We start from the raw sequence: 26,178 nt of genomic DNA on the forward strand, positions 1-26,178 counted from the left end.
CAAGATTCTTGACTTGATTTTTAGTTGTTAGACCCCTAGAGTCAAGGTATGCATTCACCTCGAGAACTTCATCTTTGTTTCCAAATGTAATGACTTCAGTTTTCTCCTTATTTAACTGAAGAAAGTTCTGGCACATCCAACTGTTAATTTCATTAATGCATTGGCAGAGGGAGTCAATGGGGCTGTAGTCATTTGGCGATAAGGCTAGGTAAATCTGTGTATCTTCAGCATAGCTGTGATAGGCAATTTTGGTTCTTTCTCATTATTTGACTTAGTGGGAGCATATACAGGCTAAACAAGAGCAGTGCAAGAATTGAGCCTTGTGGGACTCCGCATGTCATGGACATCCAATTAGACTTATGCTCTCCTATACTCACATAATAACCTCTCCCTTCTATGTATGACCTGAACCATTTGATTACAATCCCAGAAAGCCCGATCCAGTTTTCCAGTCTCTCTAGTAGTATGTTATGATCAACAGGGTCAAATGCAGCACTAAGATCTAGTAGTACCAGCACTGATAATTTTCCAGAATCAGAATTTAAGCAAATATCATTTATTATCTTAATGAGCACTGTCTCTGTGCTGTAATGCGGTCGGAAACCAGATTGAAAATTGTCCAGGTATCCATTTGAGTTTAAGTATTTGTTCAGCTGATTAAAGACTACCTTTTCAATAATCTTCCCAAATTTTCCTATCAATTTCTTCAAAAGCAGACATAGTATCTTTTTCTGTAATATTGCGGTTGAATCTGTCTGACCTCTGCGTAACTTGAGGATGTGCTAATCGCCTCCCTTGTGTTATTGATCTTCTCAGAAAAGAAGGAAGCAAACCCACTGCATTTGTAGTGGAGAGCATTTCACTAGGAATCTGACTTGGGGGGTTGTCAGTCTCTCAACAGTAGCAAAAAGAGTGCTAGTGTTGTTTAAATGACTGTTTCTAAGGTTTGAGAAGAAAGTCTGTCTAGCTGTGGCTAGTTTTACATTAAAAACATAAAGGCTGTCTTTGTAGATGCTATAGTGAGTTTTGTCTTCCGCCACATTTGCTCAGCTTTTCTGCATTGTCTTTTCATACTCTGTACTGCTGTTGATTTTCTCCAAGATGATTTCTGTCTGCCAGTCTTCTTGCTGACTTTCACAGGAGCAATGTCATTAATAACATTTTTAACTTTTGAGTTAAAGGAGTCAAGGAGAAGATCAACATAGTCTGCAGAAATGCCTGGTTTTAGAGATATAGCCTCCATAAACAGCACACTAGTGTTTTCGTTAATGCATCTCTTTCTAAAAGAGACCGATCTAGATTCAGTGGTAGCAGAGATCAATGTATACAGAAGTGATCAGATAGTGCTACGTCCTTAATAACAATGGATGAAATATTTAGACCTCTATTGATGATTAAATCTAGAGTATGTCCACGTTTGTGTGTGGGTCCATGCACATGCTGGATCAGGTCAAAAATGTATTTTGTAGTTTTGTTTTCTGTATTATCTATGTGAATATTAAAATCCCCTGCAATAGCAAAACAGTCAAACTCTGCGGAAATCATTGATAGAATTTCTGTTTTTGTTTATGTTTCTGTTATTACTTGAAAAGACTTTGACATTTCACATAAATAGACCCTTTTCACAAATGAGTTTCCAGAGTTATCACGTTTTTTATATTTTCATTATTAAAAAGATTGTATTACACATTCATAACACTATGTTTTGTGTTATATTACTGGCAATAACTTTCAGAAAACTAGTTAATGCTGTTGCATGAGTGTTTCTTATACAACAAATTTGACATATTTCTCTCTTCTGGCCACTGTGATCAATCTCTTGATATTTTTTCCTCTTTTGGTAAGGCATAGAATTGCTATTATGATTTTTTTTTTCTTTTGCTCTTGGAGCAAATTGGAATGCAAAAATTATATCTGTTGTAGTTTCCACTCACCACTATAGAAGTTTACCAAACTATGACAATTTCTGCTTCTGAGAACTCCAGAAATGTGGTCCATTACAAACAGTCATACTTAAACTATACTTCAAGCATGAAAAAAAACCTCACCACATGTAGTTAGTTTACTGAACAGCACTATTAGAACACAGATAAACAGAAACAGCATGCAAAGAAACTAAAATCCAAAGCACCCAACAACCTCCTAAAACTCCCTACTATACTTGCTGATATTTAGACTGCTGATAAATATCAAAAGACTTTATGTCATAAACCTAGTTTGCTAAATGGGCCAAGCTGACCCTCACAAATTTGAAGTAATAAGCACCCTAGTGAGATTAATTTATTGCCTGTTACATCTCCAGTTTATGTCTTATGCAGAAACACGCTATTTATCTGGTGACTAAGACCTTTGATCATTTACCTACTGTGTGTTACTTTTATTGACCTACTGATTGCCTTATATCAGCTTATCCTATGTAATAACCATTGTTCACTTATAATGATCCCTTCATGTCTTCACTGAGTAAATTATATCCATATTAATGTCACCTTCCATTGCGAAAAAAATATACTTATGAAGTGATGTGAATGAAGAATTTAATCAGGTTTAATCTAAAGCAGCAAATGGATGTTATGAATTGAGGTTTCTGAGTTAATTAGACATTTTAGTGTAGTCTAAAATATATTAAAGAATTGATGCTCGTCACCCATATCAAAGTCATTTAATTGCAATAAATTAATCTTCAAATGTATAAATTATTCTTTCTTTTTTTTCTTTCTTTTTTTTTTTTTACAATTATGTTCAATTCAGTTTTAATTTCACAGAGCATATCGTTTCAAAGCACATTCACAGATAAAGCATGTTTCAGTGTTATAATAAGGAAGTATTCTGTTATCAGTCAGAGATGGGTTACTACTGTCAAAGTAATATCCATATGGTAGTAATAGACTGCTATGAGATAATACAAGTAATATCGTTAGTAACATCATGTAGCATGTACATAGAAACAGGAAAACAAAAAGGTTTAATCAGATGCACAAATTTAACCAGATATAATTGGAGTACAAAGCTGTGAGATGTGTTACGTTAGATTTAAACAGAGAGAGTGTGACTGAGCCCCGGGCATTATCAGAAAGGCTTTTTCAGAGTTAAGGAGCAAAATACAAAAACCTCTACATCCTTTAGTAGACTTAGATGGTATTACTTTTAACGTTTTTTTGACAGAGCATGATGGATTGTAGTGTGGTAGAAGATTGACTGACTACAAAAGAGCTAGACCATTAAGGCTTTAAAAGTAAACAGCAATATTTTATAATCAATACAGAACTGGTAGCCAGTATGTCTTTATTTACACACTCTCATGTTGTTCTTTTTGCAACTAAATAATGTCTGTATTTGTTATGTATTGCAGGCAACATGAGATGAAAGATGACATTTTGTTTTGTAAAAGATGAAATAATGCAACAAATTAAATAGCAATGATCAATATTTATACAGCATTTTATAAGTTTCAGTCCATTTCTATACATTTAATAATAATGTTACATATGTAGTTATTTATATGTTCTTTTTTTATTTTAATGTTAGATTTCAACAAGTATAATATAATATAATATAATTAGCGCTGTCAATCAATTAAAAAAAATTAACTAATTAATTGCACATTTTTTCTGAAATTAATCGTGATTAATCCCACCTAACATTAAAGTTTTTAAATATACTTTTATATTGCAATAATTTTACACTCAATCTTCAAATTAATGTACAAACAACATACAGTATATTTTTTAATATTTGTTTAATGGCATCTTTTTTTATGACTGAAGGCCAGTATCAATTATACCAATACTGATTTCTCTATAAAAATCCCCCCCCCCCAATATTTAACCATTGACTATAGCCATTCAACATCACAGTATAACTGAGAACTATCAATTGTAACATTTATTAGACTTAAAAAAATAACTTTTAATTTAAAGGCACTATATGTAATTTTTCGCCACTAGAGGGCACGTATTAAAAATAAACAAAGACCAGGTAGCGCAGTTTGATGACGCCGTGACTGAGTGTGGAATCATGGGAGTTGTCGCCTTCATCCCCACAGCCGATGCAATCTTATGGGACTCAGGCAGAAATCATGTTCATGGATGAGCTTATGATTTATTACCGTAGTAGAACTGAGCAGGGTGAGGCTGAAAGCCGTTGAAGCGAAACGAGGCCACTGAACGAGTGCGACAGCTCGAAAGCAGCGGAGTTTTATCATACTAGATACTTTTGAGAGTTCTGTTATAATGCTACTCTGTGTGGTCAACACTGGTCTATTAAAACGCACAACATATTAAAGCGTCTTTGGTGTTTCCATATGTTTTATACAAAAAAATCAAGGAAATCGAGGGGTTATGGCGTCATTGGCAGGCGACACAATAACACTATGGACATGGTCCTTGTCACTAGTTAAAATTGCTTATTTCTCCTGATTTAAAGATTCTTCGAAACGTTTGGGATAATGTAAGCACATGAGTCAGCAAAATATATAACACTGTTCTAGTGGTTTTTGGATATTTTAATAAAAAAATCTTACATACTGTGCCTTTAAGTGAACCTAAAACAATCTTCACATAAACCCATTATAATAAATGTCATATTTGCCTGTGACCTTTAGCAGAAATATACAGAAACTGATATTGAAGTTATCAAACACTAAATTCTAAAATAAATATAGCTGAATCCTTAAAGCTATAAAAGTTATTTTTCCTCTTTTTTTTGTTTCCTTGTCCTTTGATTAATAGACATTACAGCAGCTGTTTATTTGGTTGTTTTGGCTGCTATTTCTTTAAGAGCTGCCGGTGTTCTGTCGATTTGTGCTACCCTGTCAGATTTTGCTACCTCCCATTAAAACAGTGGGTAGTACAATACGACAACGAAAAACGCTACCTGTGCGCATGCGCAGTAAACCCTGGTAGGAAAATCTGAGGGGTAGGAAAAAATGTCAGGACACCTGTGCTGAACATGACGCTGATCTGACAGGCATCATATTTTCTCTCAACTCTTTTAACCTTTTCTGACCCACTTCAAGTCATAAAGTCTCTATTAATGAGCTGACCAGTTAAATAGGGTGTGTTAGATGAGTGAGATGGAGCTGGGCTGCTCCAGGACAGGTTTGAAAACCATTTTGGAAACATGTTCTTAAATGTGACTCATATAAAATACATTACATGCATGCACAGTTTTAAAGCAGCTTTAATCGCCTTTTTGGTAACTTCATGACTTAACTAACCACTACATTATGCACGTAGTTTATTTCACGCTTTGATATAAAAGGATACAGTCTACAGTGCGCCGGCGACTTTGTAAGTGCATTTGAAGAGCACGCGCTGCTTTAATTCGTGCCTGGCGCTGAAGTGTATGGCAAGCCAAAGTATTCATAAATGCCTGCTCGGTTGTCTGATTTCACACTGACACGTCAAAAGCGTGCGATTTAACAGCAAAACGATTTGCCATAAAAACACGCGTTCTTAGCGTGCACTTTGGGATTTGCAAAAAACGCACATGAGAAACGTGCGTTTTTGTATATCAAAACGTGCCTCCCCGACGTGTGATTTGCTGTAAAAACGAGCGTTCTTGACGCGTGCTTTGGAGTCACTGAAAACGCACGTTTTTGACGTGTTTTTATCATAATAGAAACGGCCGTCCAATACGTGTGTTTTGAGTCGGACAAAACACATGTTTTGAACATGTAAACGGGTAAACCAAACTGGCAGTGCAAACATCTTTTTAAGTACCCAAACAGGTGAAAGGAACGTGCTCTCTCGTAGTGTTTTCAAAATGGCACGTCGAAAGCGTGTGCTCACTTAATAGGGCAGGAGTCTGTAATGCTTTGTCCGCAATATATGGGGTATTACGGTAAGGCATGCTGCCGCATACATATTATTTTTTTCCACTCGGTCAAAATGAGGGATGTTATGTCATTTAAACGACACATTTTAATTTTATGTGGTTAAGCTTCATTAAAGAAATGGGTCTGATACACTCTCTATTATAGATCAGTGGTGTGGTACAGTTTACATGATGTAAGTTGTTGTTCATTTTAGCTGCTATCTAATGTTACCTCTGTAGCACCATGTAGCACCTAGATGACCACCATGGCCACGACATCATAACTCGCGGGAATGTGATATTATGTCGTGGCCATGAGATCATTTTGTCGAGGTAACGACATCCTTATGTCATGGCCTCCAGATGTTATGTTGAGGCAACGATATCCATTTCTCGTGGCCACAACTTCTTATGTTGAGGGAATGACATATTTTCCTCATGGCCACGAGTTTCATGCGTAAACAAACCTGCGTGACCATAGCAACACGGGATTGTCAGAGTTGGATTCATTAATGTTTTATTTTGAATTAAGAAATTATATGATATGATTATATAATAATATGTATGCAGCAGCAATGCCTTACCGTAATACCCCATATATAGCGGACAAAGTACAGACTCCTGCCCTATGAAGTGAGCACACGCTTTCAATGTGCCATTTTGAAAACACTATGAGAGAGCACGTTCCTTTCGCCTGTTTGGGCGAACGGTAATAAATCGTCTGTCAAGGACACGCGTTTTGCTGTTAAATCGCACGCTTTTGAGGTGTCAGTGTGCAATCAGACGCCCGAGCAGGCGTTTATGAATACTTTGGCTTGCCATAGAAGTTGGAGTGCACGTCTAAAAAGTCTCCCGTTCTCAGTCATTCTACGACTGAATGAATGCAATAAATGACTTCTTGTCAAGAGAAAAAGTGTCAGAAGCAGCCATTGTGAGTGGGGTGGCCAACTCTAGCCCCGCCCCTGTGTTAATTGCGTTAAATATTTTTAACGCGTTAAGCTGAAAAAAATGAATCGCCTGCGTTAACGCGCTAATTTTGACACCACTAAATATAATATAATATAATATAATATAATATAATATAATATAATATAATATAATTTAATATAATATTCTCAATATAATATAATATAATATAATATAATATAATATAATATAATATAATATAATATAATATAATATAATTTAATATAATATTCTCATTGGACTACTTATAGGTAGACCATAAAAATATGTATGGTAGATTATATTTGGAGCATCCAGCTTATCACTGTAAAGCCACCATTAGTGATAAAACTGCACTTCACACAAATTGAACAATGTTTTTATTCATTGTTATTATTATTATTTGATCCTGTCATGCTTCCAGTTATGGACCTTATTAATGTGATTTCATCTTTTGCACATGCAACAGATTTACTATCTTTCCTACATAATAAATGATTCTGAATAGTTTTGTCAGTTACTTGAGCCATCAAATGATAATCAGACTTCAGACTTCTGTTTCTAAATTTGGCTGTTCCTTATGTAGCCTATTTTTATTTATTTATTTAGTAGTAGTATTTTCTGTTTTGCTTTGAAAATTGGTTGCTTTGGAGTGTTGTTTTTCATCTGAGTGAGATTGTGGATGTGGAGCAGTTTACTTGCACCAGTCTCTCTCTCTCTATATATATATATAGACACACACACACACACACACACACACACACAATTTCCACAGATGACAAGTCAGTTTATTAATTTCTTTAAAGAGAGGAGAAAATGACCAAGAAACGTTCAGTTTACACTAATGTTACTTTACATAAAACAATTGATGCTTGGTGTCATTTGTGCACTGTTTCACTGTTTGCAGTTGTCTCTCAGAAGGTGATCCCTTAGGGCTTGGGCCAAACACAGCATTTACAGCTGTCATCAAACACGGTGCCTTTGCCACAGTTTTCCAAAAAGGTATGACCTCCTGCACAGTTATAATATTTGTTAGGGTCTTCAGGGTGAGGATAGAGTCCATCTGGCTTTCCATTACAGAATCCTGGTCCTGGAGCATGAGTGGTGGTGGTGGTGGTGGTTGTTGTGGTGGGTGTTGTGGTTTGGCCAGGTTTGGGGGTGGTGGTTGAAGGCCTTGGAGGCAACTCTGGAAAAAGCAAATCCAATACAACAAAAATACATCAAATACATTTTTCAAATACAACCAGTGTTGCAAAGACATCTCGTGAAAATTCTTACCGATATCCAGAAGATTGCGCAGATGGCCCATGAGAGGATGGTTCCCCTGATTACAGAACTGTCCAGCAAAGTCATCCAGATCAAGCGCCCAGACGAAGGCTCCACCAAAGTTCTGATCTTTCAGATAACGGACCTATAAATTGACAGAAAAGTAGTGAGCTGCTAGTCCGTTGCTGACAAATGTTGACAATGAAACCTAACTACAGTAAAGTCTCAAATCTCAAAAGCACCTTAGTTTCGAAGCTCTCCTTGGTGTCAAATCCAACCCACTCGCCATTCTTCGTGGCATAAGGCACCTTCTGATCCTCAATCCACTGGATTGTGGTTCCCTCTAGAAATCCACAGATCTATACAGATTTTGACTATTAGATATTGGAAATTTTCAAAAGGCACTTTTAAAGAATAAATTCCATTATTTAGGAGAAAATTACTTTTTCAAATCTCCCACCTCATAGTAAGACCAGAATCCAGCCTCGCGAGTGTAGCTTCCAGCTGAAGCAGGTCCACTAGCTGGGGCTCCGACGCCAGTATCTGAAGATGTCAGACGGAAAGTGCGACCGTATGTTGCGAATCCCATTCTAAGTTTCTCCACAGGGGTACCTTTGTCCCTCCAATAGCGCATAGCATAGTCCTAAATGAGGAGGAGAGTTGTCATTTTAAAATGCATTCATTTGGGAAGTTTGAAAATCTCATGGCAAATTATTTTACAGTGTATAAATTCTTACGGCATTGAAATAGATCAAGTCTCCCTCATCCTTTGAGCCTTGGTACAGGGGGCTGTTGTGTCCTGTGAATCTTTCCCAAGTTCCATGGAAGTCATAAGTCATCACATTGATGAAGTTTAGGTAACTGAGACAAAAATAAAATAAAATAAAAAATTAGTTTTTTATCAGCGATCAAAAACAGTATCCTATGACCATACATGGGCCAAGAGATTTGGGAAATGGATGAATGGATTACTTGGCAATTTCAGCAATCTCGTATCCATCATCAATTGTCCCTTTGCCAGCTGATACAGCAGCAGTCAGCATCAGCTGAGGTCTGCCAGTAGCTTTGGCCTCAGCTGCATAGGCCTCAACAAGTTCCTGCAAAGACAAACATAGATAAATAAAAATTAAAATAGAATAAGTTCTCCACAATACCTGCCTAAAAGACACTGTATTACAATCAGACCCACCTTGCACAGCAGTGTGAATCTTCGTTTGTCTTCAGGTGGACTTCCTCTTGATCCAGGGTATTCCCAGTCCAAGTCCAAACCATCAAATCCATAAGTTCTCAGGAACTTGATGGTAGACTGGATGAATGTTTGACGGTTTTCAGTAGTGGACACCATGATGGAGAACCTAAGATGAAATTTTGGAAAAATCTTAGATGTTGAGGCATTTCAGTTGACCACCAAACTAATGTGATAAACTAATGAAAATACTTACTGTGTAGAACCAAAGTTCCATCCACCAACAGCCAAAAGAGTCTTAAGAGTGGGATTTCTGTGAGGTTGATGGAGATATTTTAGGATATTTTTATAATATATAACAATATATAATGATTTCATGTTAGCATGTCTAACTGCAGTGTTACTTTTTTGGTATTTCAACGTCTTTTTTACATAATATTTCAACTAATACATACGTGTTCTTGAGTTCATTGAAGGCCTTGTATAGAGTCTCATCGTTCCACTCATAGGTGACAAGCTCGTTCTTTTGGTTGATGATTGAAAAAGCATAGATTAGGTGTGTACAAAGGAAAGGGTCGACATTTGCAGGTGTATACTTTCCACTTCCAGGTCTGTACTGAGACCAGTTGGTGAAATAACAGCCCATTTCCATGGAGAAAGCTGGATATTGATACACAAAGAAGCTCTTAGACAATACGTTTACAAACTAAAATGCACTCCTTAAACTTGTCTCTCTCATCTCAAAATTGCAATCATATACAGATATTTCATTAAAAAGAGAGGTTTGATATGACAATGTGATCTGATAAATACTCAATGACTCACCAACATGGCAGAGCACCAAGCCCAATCCTAAAATATACAATGATATTATGTAAATGACAAATATAAAAGAATTAGTAAAACACACTAGTGTATTTTAGATTGCACTTTGTAGTGTGTACTATTTCTTACCTGCTATAAGCGTAAGTCTCCCCATTTTCCCCCCAATTTTCTATAAGAAATAAAGAATAGTTTCTTCAATTAGAATAAACAAAATGCCAAAACTAATATTTTAAATGGAATTCTCAATATAGAAATCCCTGGTGGTTATTTACCTGGGGAACCTCAAGAGAAAAGAGAGGACGAACATCAAAACCCCTGGGTTTTTATAGGAGTTTGTTATATGCCATCATGTGAGAATTTATGAGGATGGTCTAAGATATGGTATCTGAAGTAAACTATGAACTGAAATGACAATAACGTAGAAAATAAAATACCTTTGGACTGCTTAGCACAATTTGTGTAAAGCTTAATACATAGATAAGATAAAAATTGGGTCTGCTGTAGTAAAACGACCATGAATGACAACATGTCTGTTATTTTAATATAGTTTTTAACAATTGAGTTTTTACATTTTAATGTGGTAAAATGTTCAGCTCAAACCAGATTTGTAGAATTTACAATTTCATTCATCCATCCATTTCCATACTGCGTGTGCACTGCAGGGTCGCGGGGGTCTTGAGCCTATCCCAGGGTCTTGCTTTAAATAGGGTTCAAAAAAATCTAGTTTTCCAAAACATGTATTTACCCAAATACACTTTGATAAACTGGCTAATAATCAACTGGAACTTTTTTTTTCTTTATTCATGCCAAACAGCTTGAACGTGAACTTGTGACAAGTACAGAACAACAACTAAAAACATAAAATTGTAGACATATTTAATAAAAATAGGAGTAATAAAATAAAAACTAAAAGTCAGAGAAAAGAAACATCTATATATATATATATATACAGGTGCATCTCAATAAATTAGAATGTTGTGGAAAAGTTTGTTTATTTCAGTAATTCAACTCAAATTGTGAAACTCATGTATTAAATAAATTCAATGCACGCAGACTGAAGTAGTTTAAGTCTTTGGTTCTTTTAATTGTGATGATTTTGGCTCACATTTAACAATTAAGTGTCTCCACAATTAACAATTAAGACACATTAAGTGTCTCCAGGCAATTATCGATTAGACTTTACCAGTGTGATGACAAATAACTTTTTGAACTTAGGAATGTTTTAATGAGCCTAATTAACAGTCTGGACCAAGTTGCCAAGGGTGGCTAATAAAATTTTGTTGGCACCCTTGATGTGGATGACCTTGGATGGATGATAAGATCCTTAGATCATTGAAAATGCTTATCCTCCTGCCGCCACCACTTTCAATATCACTCCCAAGAGAACCTCAACCACACCTAAACAAGTCACTTGCGTTACAGAAACTACTAATTTTGGAAAGAGATTATTTTTTGGAAAGCCCACCAACCTATTTCTGTATGGTGATGAGCAAGGAATCAAGCTCTGAACCTGGGTCAGACCCTCACAAACAGCTAACATGAATGTAATTGCACAGTTTAGGTTGTCACCCAACACATTTGTCAATCTTGTCATCTGACTTGTTTTATGGGAGAGAATTCTTCATTTAATGCATGGACTTCCCACTGGTAGGCCACTTTTCCTCAGGTATTAAAATCTAAATATAACCACCATGAGTGTTTGTATGCACTGACTATTTTTGTCTACTTGTTTTCATTCATGACTGCATGGTGAAACTATGAGGTCAGAATGCCCCTTTCTGTGTTACTTTTTTTTTTTTCAAACTGCAGTTAAACTGAAACTCAAACAAGATAGCTGGCCTTGGTGGCTCTTAATGCTGGACAAAATATTTTTTATTATTATTATTATTATTAATAATAATAATAATAATAATAATAATTATTATTTATTATTATTATTATTTCTGATGAGATATGATGGCGAAAAAATAATCATCCCAACCTTTATCTGCATAGCTACCAAATCTCAGTTGACCACACTGAATCATTTCTGAATCATTAAAATGTTGTTGTCCGGGACACTGTGAGACTGAAGACCGGAGTGCACACCATGAGTTTTTAAAAGCTCAGCTTAAAGGTGTGCTATGAATGAATAGTGCTCATAAACGGCTGTAGAGATGGTATTCCCTTTTCAGCATCCTAATTTGATCAAATTCTGCACTAAGAATTATTCGGGTTAGCGTAGAGTCTAAACAGAAACAGACTCAAAATTCTAAACAGATTCTAAACAGAATCAAGCTTATCCTTTAACAACAGCAACCTAATTTATACTGGTTTCGGATGGGCAAGTGAACTTGTGAGAGAAGAAATTAGCGTAAATATTGAAGAATCATGTGACACTGAAGACATGAGCAATAAATAAATATATAATAAATGTTTGAAGAATCATGTGACACTGAAGACTGGAGTAATATCTGCTAAAATTATATATGAAGATAAGAGACTTTTTTAACAACAATTAAAAATCTTAATTATTCCAACCTTTTGACTGGTAGTGCACAAATTAAAATAAAGAGGGATTTATGATTACATTACGATATAAAGACTTGACTAAATCAATATCAAACAATCAAAATATACAGTAATTTTTTTTTAGTAATTAATACCTTTGTAATGTCTCACTAATATTGTTGGAGGTGTTTGGACACGTCAAAGATGATGTGTTGGAGTGCAAGTGCAGGTGATTGTGTTATTAATTGCTTTTTTTCTTTTTTTATAACAGGATTGACCTTGACCCTTGTCCCTGTCTAGATTAAACGCACCTGCCACCGAAAATAAGGTACACTATAAGGGCAAATGTACCCCTATCTGACTGAACAATAACTAAATGTAACTTTCTTGTGTAACACTGGGTATATATTATCATAAATAATAGCTTAGAAATCTATAGTGTCCCTGTGTGATCTTACAGCATCAGTGTGTCTTAGATTCATCCTAAGGCTGTTGAAGATAATGTGATGAATCTTTGTCTGTCCACATGCTAGATTTCTACAGGCCTGAAGTCACCAAAACATATCATGTTTGTGATGACAAACTTTGTGACTTCAGCAACAATACTGCTGTTTAGTTACACTACTAGAGTTTCTAGTTTCAGTAAAAAAAAGAAGAAAAAAAAGAAATAATAATGGTACAGAGCTTGAGGTAAAACTGAAAATAGGTCAAATCAGATCTGTTTTTCTTCTTTTAAGATAAGACAAGAAGACTTTCCGACAAGATAAAATGTGTGGATATTAATTTATGATGTTTGTGTTTAAATCTGAAGAGCTTCACATTTAATAGCAGACTTTTATTTACAGTAAAATAAATGTGTAAGGTTTAAATGCATGAGCATTTATCTCTACACAATCTCAAAATAAAGTGTCTTGCAGTTGTCATTGTATTCTCAAGTGTTTTGAATAGCGTATCATTCCATTCTATTGTGAACAGCCTCAAGGGAATGGACATCCACACCATTGATTCCACCATAAGAGATACACTAAATCTTCACTGTCTGTCAAAGTAAGAAAAATCTTTATTCAAAACAATAAATTAGGAAAGAAATAAATCTTGATTGGTCTGTTACTACAATCAGGTAAATCTTGACTGGTCAAATCTGACTAAATTTCTGATTAATAGGCTAGAAAAAAATCAAAGCTGACATTTAGTGTCATGTTATACATATGTAGCCCTTCCTTTCTCTCTCCCCACCCCTCATTTTACTTTAAGCGGAGTTCCCCACACAAAACAAAAGGGACATGTAGCAGCAACAAAATGAATAGGGGAATAACACATTTAACAGGTATTTTTTTCTATTTTTATTTAAATGTTTCTTTAACCCTCCTGTTGTGTTGGGGTCAATTTGAACCACACTCGATTTGCCATTAATTGTAATAATCCAGTAAGATTATTAACAGCCGGTGCTCCACAACAGAAGAAACTGAGACACATTAACAGCCGGTGCTCCACACAGAGATCTGATCTCACCATCATCCAGTCCATCTGAGATTAGAAGAAGAAACAGAAGAAACTGAGACAGATTAATTCCAGACTCCAAGACACCTCAATCAAGATTCTTGAAGAAACTACCTGCAAACTATGTGCAAGTGTACCTAGGACAAAAGCTGTTTTAAATGCAAAAAGGGTAGTCACAGTGTCTAAAACTTTCCACAGTACTGCTTCTTCGTAGGTAGGTTTCTTGAGGTGTCTTGGAGACATTGCCACAGTTCTTCTGAAACCAATCTCACACAAAAACCTAACTTTATTATTACAATTAATGGCAAACTGGATGATGGTGAAATCAAATCTCTGTGTGGAGCACTGGCTGTTGTCAGACTCCTTGTGCATACAAAAATCTAACTGGATTATTACAATTAATGGCAAAAGGAATGTTTGGAAATGTAACCTGATATTTCCTACTGACACACTACAGCAAAAGATATAAACATAACAGGCTTAAAACCATTTTTTGTGTGGTAAAATACTAATGGCCTAAGACTTTTGCACAGTTATGTATGTGTGTTTTTAGAAAAGCTGTCCAAAAAATGTTTCTTTGTGTTGAAAGAAATCATTGACTCCCATTGTTTTCCATGGAATTTGCCAAAAATCAACAAAGAGAAAACTTTACTGTAACTTGGTAAACACTAAAATATGAAAAGCATGATAACTTATAAAATTTAAGACTCGAAAGTTTACTTGAAATTGAGACACGTGTTCTAAAACACGGCAGGAAAATTTGCTGTTTCTTCATCTGCTTGAATTTCATAGTCGAAAAGTCTGTCAAAGGATGTTTTTGCTTGTTAGTTTTTTTTTTTGGATCTCAATTACTAAACTGTTGCAACAAACAGCAATAGATAAATACAAATAATAATACACACAAAAAACAAAAAAAATTAATTAAAAAGCAGCGGAAGAACAAACAGCAATAGATAAATACAAATAATATTAGATATAATTTATACTTATAGTTATTTGCACCTCAGTGTGCAAATATTCATTATAAGTAGTCAAGACATCAAAAACATTAGAACATTATTTTGTGCCTTTGCAAATAATTTTTGAACATAAAACATGTGAGTCAAATTGATCCATAACACAATAGAAATAACACAATAAAAATGATGGGAATTATTACATTTCTCACATATTTTATATTTTTATTACAATAGATGTCTTTTGTTATTACATGAATCTTTAGTGTTTTTCACAGTGTTTATTTTGGGCAAATTGCATGGAAACCAACGTGACACCTGATACAAAAGTTTTACTATGTTTCTGAACACAACAGGAGGGTAAATACATTAATCTCAAATAAAAGCATCTACTAATGATCTTTTCCCATTTTTATCAGGCCTGAATTTGCTCTTTCAGTTAGGTAAGGTGAATTTCTATCCACTGCATGAAAGAGATTTATTTATTTATTTATTTTTTCTGCATTGTGAGATTGAGAATTATTCATTCAAATTACATTACAAACAAATTACTGCTGACATGTTTGTATGTATCTTCATTCCCTTTTTGCTCAGTAACCTGTTCAAGACTGGTGTGTTACTTTACAAACTGGTCTCAGTACAGAGCAGGAACTGCTAAATACCTTCCTGAGAATGTGGACCCAAACTTGTGTACTCATTTGATCTATGCATTTGCCATTATAAACTATGCCAATAACATAGCGGGCAGCGAATGGAATGATGTGGCCCTTTACTCAACCTTCAATGCACTTAAGAACCAGTAAGGATGCTTGTAGCTCAGAGACACCTATTTCTAGTTTTGTATTTATATTTGATTCGTCAAATGTCTGCTGCGTGACAAAGACTTGACATAAATGTTTGTTTCAGAAATCCTCAGTTGATAACCTTGTTGTCCATCAGAGACCAGGACTCAAACCAGTAAGTGTTCATTTTCTGTTTCTGAATAAATGTCGCCCTCTACTGGTAACATACCATTTTTATATCTTATAAAACTTTTTTTGTTTGTTTTATACAAAAACATGGCTTATCAACAAAGATTATGATTATTCCTAAATGAATGTATTTTGCAATTAATCTGAAATATTTCTAAGTCACATTACCAGTTATAGTGAAATAAACAGTCATGAATTTACTTGTTTCCACCAGATTCTCCATTATGCTGTCCAACAGGACAAACCGTCAGACATTCATCAAGTCTTCTATAGAATTTCTGAGGAAGCATGGCTTTGATGGGCTGGATTTGGACTGGGAACACAAAGGCTCTTCAGACACGCGTCCAGAGGAAAAGCTGAAATTCACTCTACTGTGCAAGGTTAAAATTAAAAGTACCTTTTAATATGTTGCTCCAAAAGTTTTCCATTAAATCATAAGATGTGAGAGAAACCTTATCTGTGTAAAATTTTAGTGGGACAGGTCACGTAAATATATACAATACCATTCAAAAGTTAGGGGTTTTTAAGATTTTTTTTTTTTAAATATATTTTGAAGTATAAGTCTCTTAAGCTTACCAAGGCAGCAAAAATACAGTGAAAACAGTTATATTGTGAATATTTAAAATACATTTTCAATTTATATTAAAAAAATTTAATTATTCCTGTGATGGCAAAGCTGAACTTTCAGCAGCCATTACTCCAGTCTTCAGTGTCACATGATCCTTCAGGTTTATGCTAGAATAAAATAAACTGTGTATTAATAATAATAATAATAATAATAATAATAATAATAATAATAATAATAATAATAATAAAACTATTTACTAAAGCACTAAATAAACTTTTGTGAAACTTCAGGAACTTCTGGAAGCCTTTCTAGCTGAAGGCCAGTCAACCAAAAATGCAAGACTGATTTTAACAGCAACTGTTTCAGCACAGAAGGAAATTATTGAAAGGAGCTACAATATTCCTGAGATCTCAAAGTAAGAGCAGCATGTCATTCAGCATCAGTGCTGTCTTAGTTACAAAAATCACACAAGAAAAACGAATTATTTTAAAATGTAAAAACTTTTTTTTAGGTACCTGGACCTTATTAGCGTCAAGACATTTGATTTTCATACATTTAAAGATGGCATTGCAAGACATCACAGCCCGTTGTACAGTGCCATTCTTGACAAGGAGGACATTAACTCAAACACCGTAAGCAGACTGACTCTTTAATGAGCACAGGCTTTAATTCGACTTTAATTTGCTACTGGGTAGTTTGCATGTTTTCATCTTTGATGCAGGATTTTGCTTTGCAATACTGGAGAGTCCAGGGAGCTCCTGCTGAAAAGTTGTTGATGGGCTTTGCCACGTATGGACGTTCCTTCATCCTCACCTCCTCTCAGACGGGAGCTGGAGCCCCAGCTAATAAGCTGGCTTCTCCTGGCCCTTATACACAAGAGATGGGCCTGTGGTCTTACTTTGAAGTAAATCTCAAAGAAAAACATTTTCTAGACAAAATATTTAGTTTGATATTTTTTCATATTCATTGCAAATGCTTGTTGGGGATATCAAGTTAAGAAATATTTTCTTTTTTCAAGATTTGTCTTTTCCTCAATGGTGGTGTAGTACAGTGGATAGAAGACCAGAAAGTTCCTTATTCTATTAAAGGCAGTGACTGGGTGGGCTTTGATAATCTGATGAGCTTTGAGATTAAGGTACATTCTGTCACATATTCTCATGTTTAAATTCATAGGTTATGTTACATGAAAAATAACAGCTCTGCTTTTTATTGTTAAATGAAATACTTACAGGAACATGGCTTTGGGGGTGCATTTGTATGGGCTTTAGACCTGGATGACTTTTCTGGATATTTCTGTGGACAAGGCAATTACCCTTTAATCAACCATCTTAAGAAATGGTTAATACTTGGTGAGATTTGCATGAGTACATTGTTTTGATTTTTAGAATGGTTATATATCTTCAGATTCTGATATATGATTATTTGCTACAGGAGCAAAAGATGAATTGGATGGTTCTATGACTACAAGCTCTTTTGCAACAGTTGGGAAGGGCACTTCATCGCCGCCAACATGTGTGAAGATTCTCAGCTCTCTTCCAGCATTGACAAGTCAGTTCTGTGCAAACAGATCAGATGGACTTTATCAAAGAATGGATTCCCTTAACTCGTTTTATAGATGTACTGGAGGAATGACAAACATCACCTGGTGCACCACTTCCATTTCAAATAATTCTGGGGCAGCACAACCATCACAAATGATCATTTTTATTGCATTAGGAAGTGCAAGTCTCTTTGCCAGGTGGCATAGCCTGTTTTAATGTACTGATTTAATATAAAACATATGGAAAGATAGCTCAGCACAATTTTTAAAAATCTGTATTAGCTTAATGTACGACAGGTCGTAGCCTACATATGGATGCATGTGGAGTATTTGTGAGTAGTTACTGTGAAATTGTTTCTTAATTCTTAAAAATTTGCCTAATTTACTATTTTAGTCAATAGTCAAGCAACTAATTTTTTTAGAGTGGATGCTAAAACAAAATTGTTCCTAAAACAAATTGTTTTGACAAATTGCCTTTGCACATGTAATGTGAAATAGAATATATAGTATGCATCTATGGGAAAACGTAGATAATTATTATTTTAGTTTTCTTTGTATTTTTAATCATTGTATCGGTGGTGTCATTAAAAATAATACATTAAAATCTAAGAGAGCAACATTGTCTGTGTATTTTATATCAGTTGTAGTCTATAGGTGACCTTTTTGTTATTCTGATCAGGGGTGTGTTTCCTGAAAGCATGGTAACAAGTTTTGTTCTTACCAATAGTGGAACTTGCCACCATAGTTGGTTAACAATGCTTTTGGGAAACGCACCCCTGTGTGATTTTAGAATCAGTTACATCATACAAAATGTTGCTTTTATTCTTTTCATTAGAGTATTTTATCCCACAGTAGCCTACTATATAGTGGGACTATTTTTTTTAAACACTGACTCATGTTTATTTGTAATTCTTAATCTAATTATAATTAATTCTACTCATTCTCATTTTCTTCCAAATATGTATATATTTATTCCGCTTAACACAAAATAAATATTATTTTTAATAAGTCTTCAGCAATTCCTCACACAATCTCTTCGTCTGGTTTGACCCAATTGTCAGAATTCAATTTCACTCTTTGTGTAGAATACAGAAAGTCGTAGGGGTAATTTTTTTGGTGAAATATCCCTTTAACGAATCTGTCCGTCAGACTGACGTCTCCGCGAGCACTTTCCTGCCTGGACAGCCGCGCGCCATTTTGTTCGCCTGAGAAGCAGAGAAGGGATACATCCTGTCCAGGAGCGTCGACCACTCTACATGCACCAAACCGAACATACTTAATTCCAGTCGGTATAAACTGGTAATTCATACGCTTTATTTGAAGTAATTGAACATTGTATTTATTCATTCATTTACTTATTTTAGTTAACGTTAAGTGTAGTAGTCGTGCTCAAGTTAACAACATGCTACCCGAAGTTATCAACATGCTATTCGAAAGTCATAGAACGCTGTGTTATTTTAACGTACACAGCTTTTAGGCTTAATAATATACAAATTATGTGTTCTTTAAACGTGTCTTGTCTCAGTGTTTATAATCTGACAACCTTTATTGTTAAACGAGTCAGACCAAACACGACACTAAGGCCTAACATGACGAATGAAGAAAAAAAAATCTTGTGAACAGTGGGTTTTATTCAAAATGTAACTTTACGTCATATTCGAACGTTTGAAAAAATAAATGGAAACAAAAGCGTTTTTCAGTAATTCGAATCACAATTGTTTCTGCTGTCCTTTCGCTTGGGGTTATTTATAAGCTTTTAGATTATGTAATAATATATTTTTCATCTGTAAAAATGTTTCTAAAATATTTAAGTTTTAAAAACGCGGATTTTGTAAACTGCACCCTAAACTTACAGGTGCGGACGCAAAATCTGCGAAATATTTATTCAGATAATACCAATTTTAAAACTTGAGAAATGTGGCTCATCATGCTCTTAAAAGACACCAAGAACCAACATTTGTTAAAATACTGAATTGTCTAGTTACACAATCTCAGGTTGTTTATGTACTATGAAATCACATGTTATATAAATCTAAAAACATGTTCTGTCTCCTCTGAAAATATTTTCCATGTATTAAAATATATTGTGTTCCTTATTCAAATAACGATTTGTTCAGCACATGGGGAGTGTTTTTGTCTCTTTTTTTGAAATGTAGGTTATGCAAGATCTTGTCCTTCATTCCAGAGGATAACTGGATTTGGATAATGATTTAGCTTCCCTGAAGATTGCTGCTTTTTTTAATCTCACCATTGGTTTTTGTTTTTCCTCTATTGGGCATTTTTTTTTTTTTTAAAGTTCCAGTCTACCCCCCTTTAAATTTTCCTCCCGCCTTCAGGAGACGTAGAAGAGATCCCCTCTTTTTGTTTTTTCTTTCCAACATCTCCAAGATATCCAGTCCCATGTTTTGCCCTCGGCTCTCCTTTTTTGACAACGTCTTGCTTGAGGATTTTTAAAGTCCCCCAAACCCACTCACCACTCAATTATCAACAATATTGGAGAAAACAAAAAAAAAAAAAAACAGACATTTTCCACCACCTGCCAATTTTAACACAGCAGTCTGAAGGGAACAAGTCTCTAAGAGAGGCAAAAGTTGCCCCATCCTCCCCATGTTCAGTTTTTACTCATCAGTCAAGTGTTCCTTCAGGATCCACACAGTGCGGAGCGACCCTTCAAGAAGCGCTTGAGATCACCAGGGAACGTCTCAGCCACTGCAGGTGAATGAAGTTCTTGCAACGCATTCTCTCTCCACTATTAAAATATCGGCCATTTTGCATCATTCAGGACAGAATGTGAAAGTGAAAATGTGAAAGGATCTACAGGAGCATGAATAGGCTTGTAACACTCTAAATAGGGAGATTCACGTGGACCCTGTCGCAGGCGTCCAGGACGAGATCGCAGCATCACTGAAGAGCTCCACCTAGAAGACTACCAACTTGTGCCAGAATGACCATGCAAGGAGATGACTGCTATTTCTACTATTATTCCACCTGTACTAAGGTAAGTGTAAAAAGTCATATATGCTGTGCATTTTGAAATTTCCCTGTTGTTGAAAGCTGATTTTGAGTTTTTAAGTAAAAAAACAAACAAAACAAAAAACAAGTGGGGTAGTCGTGGCCTAATGGTTAGAGAGTCTCGGGCCGGCAATACCACGACTGAGGTGCCCTTGAGCAAGGCACCGAACCCCCAGCTGCTCCCCGGGCACCGCAGCATAAATGGCTGCCCACTGCTCCAGGTGTGAGTTCACGGTGTGTGTGTGTACTTTGGATGCGTTAAATGCGGAGCACAAATTCTGAGTATGGGTCACCATACTTGGCTGTATGTCACGTCATTTTCACTTTTCACATGATAATGATCATAATTAAAAATGAATGTTTTGTGTTGTGGTTTGCCTTTTAAGGTGACAGCTGCCCTTTTCGACACTGCGAGGCTGCCATGGGTAGCGAGACGGTCTGCACCCTTTGGCAAGAGCAAAGGTGCTTCCGAAACATCTGCATGTTTCGCCATATGGAAATAAAGGTTGGTGTCCACTTCCAAAACCCCTTTCTGTTGAGATCTTTCCATTGTTTCTGAAATGGGACCTCAATAATGATCCACCCTGTTATTATTATTTAATTTATTTAGAAAAACCGCAAAGAAATTGCATGCTATTGGGAGAACCAGCCAGCTGGCTGCCAGAAAGCTCACTGTGCTTTCCATCATGAGAAGCCACGCGTCATCGATGGGAATTATTTTGCCCCAGACAAAGGTATCTGACTGTCTTAACAGTGTTTTGGACTATACTGGTTTTTATTATTTATTTATATAAAAATAATATAAATTGTCCTTTTTAACAGGGCAAGTAGTGCGAAAGGAGAAGGAAGAGACCCCATACGAGGATCAAGTCAACCAAGTCTCTGTGCCCACTGCAAACCCCACTAACCCGCAGTTAAGAGGGGTCATTAGAACTGAGACCCAAGAGAATGTCCCCAGCCCCACCCATCCTCCAGTGGTTATCAACCCTGTGGATGACGATGATGAAGATGGTAAGCTTACATTTCTGTGATGTTTTAACTAGAACGGGATGTCCAATCCCATTCGTTGTTGGTTCCGACCCTTAATTCGTCCTTGATTAGCTGGTTCTGGTGTTTAATTAGAGTTGGAGCTTTGGTCTGCAGGTGGACCTTTAAGGGCAGAGTTTAGCATCCCTCTAGAAATACTAAATTCCTTTTATTTCAATATTTGCAGATCAATTCTCAGAGGAAGGAGATGAATCTCTTGGAGGATCACCCTGGAAAATGATCACAGGCAAAAGTAAAGACAGTTTCTATGTTCCGTACATATTTTCTTTTATTTATTGAGAGCTTCGTTAAATCATCATCTGTCATGCAGATGATTCGCTGAACTTTGGTATCCAGACACTAGAGGAGATCAGACTGAGGAAAGCACTCATGGCCAGTCTAAAGAAATCTGGTAAATGAACCCTCAGCACTATTTCTTTTGGGTAATCTGTGAAGTCATCTGAAGGATTGTTTTAATATTCCCTTCTTTCGTTTGTTTGCAGGGCAGTCCACCATGCAAAGCTCAGCCCAAAACAAAGGAACTGCTATTGAAAAGGAAAACATTCAATCTCTCTCACGTCTGGAAGTTAACAATGCCAGCATCGGTAAGCTGTCCATAAGGTTGAACTTTGGTTTTTGCAGTATTGAACCATTTAATAATTTAAAAACCCTTTTAAAATCGGTTGCAGATTCATCTGTTAATGACATTGGAAGAAGAAAAATTACAGACAGACTTGGGGAAAGAATTTTGAAAAGAGGTAAGTTTATGGAAACGGTTTGCTTCACATTGTGGGTGTACATTTATGTATCTGTGGTCCCTTTTTATAAAAACTGACAGATGATATTTAATTTAGATGCTTCTGTGGAGGAAGACCTACCATTGAAACGACGCCTTGCTGAACGTCTTGGTAGAGTTGTTGAATCTTCCACAGACGTGCTACCACAGAAAGGTGAGAGATTAGTTTGCTAATCACAGTGCCAGCTGTGGTTGTGTAGGTGTTTAAAATCTAATCTAAAATAATTTGTTACTAACTATTTTCAGCTCAGAAACCAGTGCGTGAAAGACTTGGATTGACTGGCGCGCCACCTAGCACTGACAGCGAGCCGAAATCATCTGGAGATATTCATATAAAAACTCTGGAGGAGATACGGCAAGAGAAGGCAGCCAGAAACCTCAACACGAGTAAAGTTGTGCCGGCAAAGGAGCTGAGCCCATCCAAAAAAAGTGTCAGACCCGCTGGCGGACTTCAGGTTAAGACCTTTTCTGAAATCCTGCACGAAAAGAAAAAAAATCAAGAGAAAAAAGGCCAGGAAGTGAATACAACAGCCAAAAGCCCAGAAAGGAATGAAGGACCTTCCACTACCGGAGCTGCAGTCAAGGCTCCTGTGACAGTTGGGGAGGTACGAGTAAAAACGCTGGAGGAGATACGCAGGGAAAAGACAGCCCGGATGCAGGCACAGCTTCAAGAGCCCACAGACGATAAAACCCAAACCTCCACTGAAGCTGAGGCAAGTGGGCCTCCAAAGAAGCGCATTCTACGCATTAATAAAAGCTCTCGTAAGTCAGACACATTCATGTTTTTCTAGTCTAAAAAATGGCCACATATGTGAAAAGAAGTGTGTTCACATAGCTGTCAATTCTTTCCAGCAACTGCATACACTGTGGGTCAGACGAAACCAGATGCGCCTGATAAGAAACTAGAACCTCCTGCAGAGGTAAGACACAAAACAACAGGCCTAAGAGAATATTATTGTTTCTGGATTAATTCATTATTGTTTGCACTGTTTAACTCGCAGACAAATGGAAAAGGCAAACCCTCCAGTGAGACTGTTAAAGTGAAAACATTTGAGGAGATCATGCGAGAGAAGAGACTCCGCAAGCTACAAGAGGAGCAAGTCACCTCCACCACCCAGAAGGATGCAGGACTGTCTGCACCTGCAGCCTCACCGCCAGCCTCTGAACCCTCTAGCCAGCCCCAAACCACAGTGAGACAGCGGATCGCCCTCAAACACAAGAGCTCTCCACTCCCTGCTGCTGTAGTGCCCCAGAAAAGCTCCCCAGAGCACTCTGGAGACAGGTCTCCATCGACAAACACACCAAAGCCCTCAAGCTCTCCTGTGATACCTATCCAGCTGGCTGAGGGAACTATTCAAACAGAGGCCAAGGGTATGAATTTAACATGAATTGATGGTGATGACAAAATGAAATTAATTATCAAATGCCAGTAATGTTTACAGCAGTACTAATAAAATATAATCTGAAATTCATGTATTTATAAACTAAAATGAACTCTCTTCCAAATGTTCTACTCAATTTGCTGTTTTTCTCTGCATTTCAGTGAAGCCCAAGGTGAATGTGAAGCCGTCAGTAGTGAAGCTGGCAGCCCAGCCCACCCAAAAGAGGAAAGCTGCAAAAACTCATTCTGCTGTTGCTGAAGTGAAACCTCTTAACACTGTCTGTCATACACCTTCCTCACTGGTTATTCCCAACAAGCGTCTTAAGGTGAGAGTTAATGTAGTTAATTATTTCTAAAGTAAATGTAATTTCTTTTTTTTTAGCCAAGTCTGGTGTCATTGTATTGTAAAAATACTCTTTCAGGTGGCGTCACCTGCCTCTCAAGATGTTCAGTCCGACACTCAGCGGGTGCCTTCCAACACAGAGGATATTCAAATGGTGCCTCTGAGCTGCGTTGAGCCAGCCAGTACTACATCACCTGAAATTGATGCGGTCCCCCAAAGGTATGGGAAATCTTCTTATGTATTTCAGACTTAATACTTATACTTTTAATACACACACACACACACAATTACTTTTTGGGATTTTTATTTTCTCTTCTGTTATGTTCCTTTGTAGCCCTGTGATCAAAACACCAAGCATGCAGCGCTCTCGGCGGTCCAGCACCACTTCTGGCCGTGCTCCTGCTGTTACCAGTTCATCAGTGGATGACTTTGAAGAACTGTTAGGTGAATTTACTGATGACCGGCTTGAGGATGACTTGGAATTGGATTCGGGCAAAGGAGAGGACGACCTTCTTTTAGAACTCTCAGAGATGATTGACAGTTAGACAAGAGCGACGTCATCCCTTTACTTTACAAAAACACTGCCACTTTGAATTTGAAAGGACTGTGACATCATTTAACCCACTGCATTTTAAATTAAGACTTATATTTTCAAACTCTAATAAATCTGTTTTAATGTTCCTTTTTACTTTTTTTTTTTTTTCTTGTTGATGTTAATATGATTTCTTTCTCAAATAGTTTTATTTTAGTTGACTTCTTAAAACTGTCAAAAAAAGGGAAAAATCTTATTTGGCTGTTGCAGGTATTAACAAGCCATTATAAGACAGCCTCAGGTATAATGATTGTGTTGGAAGTTGTGTTATAGCACTATCCCTCATTATGTGTTACAGAGACAGGAAGTTTTCAGTTGTGTACTGTGTATGCTGAAAAAATTATTTTTATTAGAGCGGCACATCAAGGCCACACCTTACTTAGTCTTCATTTTGAGTCATGTGTATTTATGATCCATTAAATGTTCTTTGGCCGTCATTATCAACATTGTTTGAAAAGGTCATTTCGCTCACCTTTGATTTAGTATCGACAAATTTTTTTTATGGTATTATGGTTTAACGTTCTGGCAGATAGCTGAAGGGCATGGTTTCCTTTTTCATTTCTTCATAATTTCTGTCACAAATTTCATGCTAAAAGAAATTCCCTTGAGGACCATCTACACCTTTTCAGCTTGAGAAATTAATATCACATAATTTTAGCAGGGAAGTTCCTTCTCAGACTTCTGAATGCATAAATATGAAGCAGTGCTCTCAGGGAAATACTTCAGCTTTGCTTACCTGTATCTTTTGTGTTTTCTTTGGAAATGTCCTGCACACCCATGTCTCCTCATCTTTGTTTTTACTCACCTTAACTCAGTGACATCATGCATTGAGGGTATGTAACGTGAGCGTTATTTGTGCTGCGACGCTGCCTGCACTTGAGTTGCACCTCTTCAAAATCATCTATGTAAATAAAAAGTCTTTATGAGAAAATACTAGTTTCAGTTTTTAACATGGTTAACCAAG

At 36.4% G+C, this 26,178-nt stretch overlaps 3 protein-coding genes across 6 annotated transcripts; 2 read left to right on the plus strand and 1 right to left on the minus strand.

Annotated features, from left to right (window-relative positions):
* Positions 1-7,528: 7,528 nt before the first annotated feature.
* On the minus strand, positions 7,529-10,392 carry chia.3 (chitinase, acidic.3). The gene is made up of 12 exons (XM_042766349.1): positions 10,312-10,392; positions 10,169-10,208; positions 10,040-10,066; positions 9,670-9,874; positions 9,471-9,527; positions 9,218-9,383; positions 9,001-9,125; positions 8,766-8,889; positions 8,489-8,671; positions 8,271-8,387; positions 8,041-8,173; positions 7,529-7,948 (listed from the first exon to the last, which is right to left on the minus strand). The coding sequence occupies exons 2-12, from the start codon at positions 10,191-10,193 to the stop codon at positions 7,692-7,694; spliced, it is 1,419 nt and encodes a 472-aa protein (XP_042622283.1). The 5' UTR covers positions 10,194-10,208; positions 10,312-10,392; the 3' UTR covers positions 7,529-7,691.
* Positions 10,393-13,796: 3,404 nt separating this feature from the next.
* LOC122146555 (acidic mammalian chitinase-like) lies at positions 13,797-17,689 on the plus strand. Its single transcript, XM_042765782.1, has 9 exons — positions 13,797-13,856; positions 15,405-15,428; positions 15,580-15,784; positions 15,892-15,942; positions 16,171-16,336; positions 16,815-16,939; positions 17,036-17,156; positions 17,246-17,428; positions 17,543-17,689. Exons 1-9 carry the CDS (start codon positions 13,829-13,831, stop codon positions 17,687-17,689), a joined length of 1,050 nt encoding a protein of 349 aa, XP_042621716.1. The 5' UTR covers positions 13,797-13,828.
* A 1,521-nt stretch (positions 17,690-19,210) lies between these two features.
* LOC109110014 (zinc finger CCCH domain-containing protein 11A-like) lies at positions 19,211-26,145 on the plus strand. 4 transcript variants are annotated; one of them, XM_019123051.2, is made up of 17 exons: positions 19,211-19,363; positions 20,710-20,779; positions 20,917-21,062; positions 21,462-21,581; positions 21,687-21,810; positions 21,899-22,087; positions 22,290-22,355; positions 22,434-22,514; positions 22,606-22,707; positions 22,792-22,860; positions 22,957-23,052; positions 23,145-23,660; positions 23,751-23,818; positions 23,900-24,269; positions 24,442-24,605; positions 24,702-24,841; positions 24,957-26,145. In XM_019123051.2, exons 3-17 carry the CDS (start codon positions 21,009-21,011, stop codon positions 25,165-25,167), a joined length of 2,370 nt encoding a protein of 789 aa, XP_018978596.1. In that variant the 5' UTR covers positions 19,211-19,363; positions 20,710-20,779; positions 20,917-21,008; the 3' UTR covers positions 25,168-26,145. The 4 variants fall into 4 exon arrangements, with proteins under 4 accessions (XP_018978596.1, XP_042622285.1, XP_018978595.1 ...); XM_042766351.1 differs by having other exon boundaries at positions 20,943-21,062; XM_019123050.2 differs by having other exon boundaries at positions 19,241-20,779.
* Positions 26,146-26,178: the final 33 nt, after the last annotated feature.

This window comes from Cyprinus carpio, chromosome A11, assembly GCF_018340385.1.
Source record: "Cyprinus carpio isolate SPL01 chromosome A11, ASM1834038v1, whole genome shotgun sequence".
Classification (NCBI taxonomy): domain Eukaryota; kingdom Metazoa; phylum Chordata; class Actinopteri; order Cypriniformes; family Cyprinidae; genus Cyprinus; species Cyprinus carpio.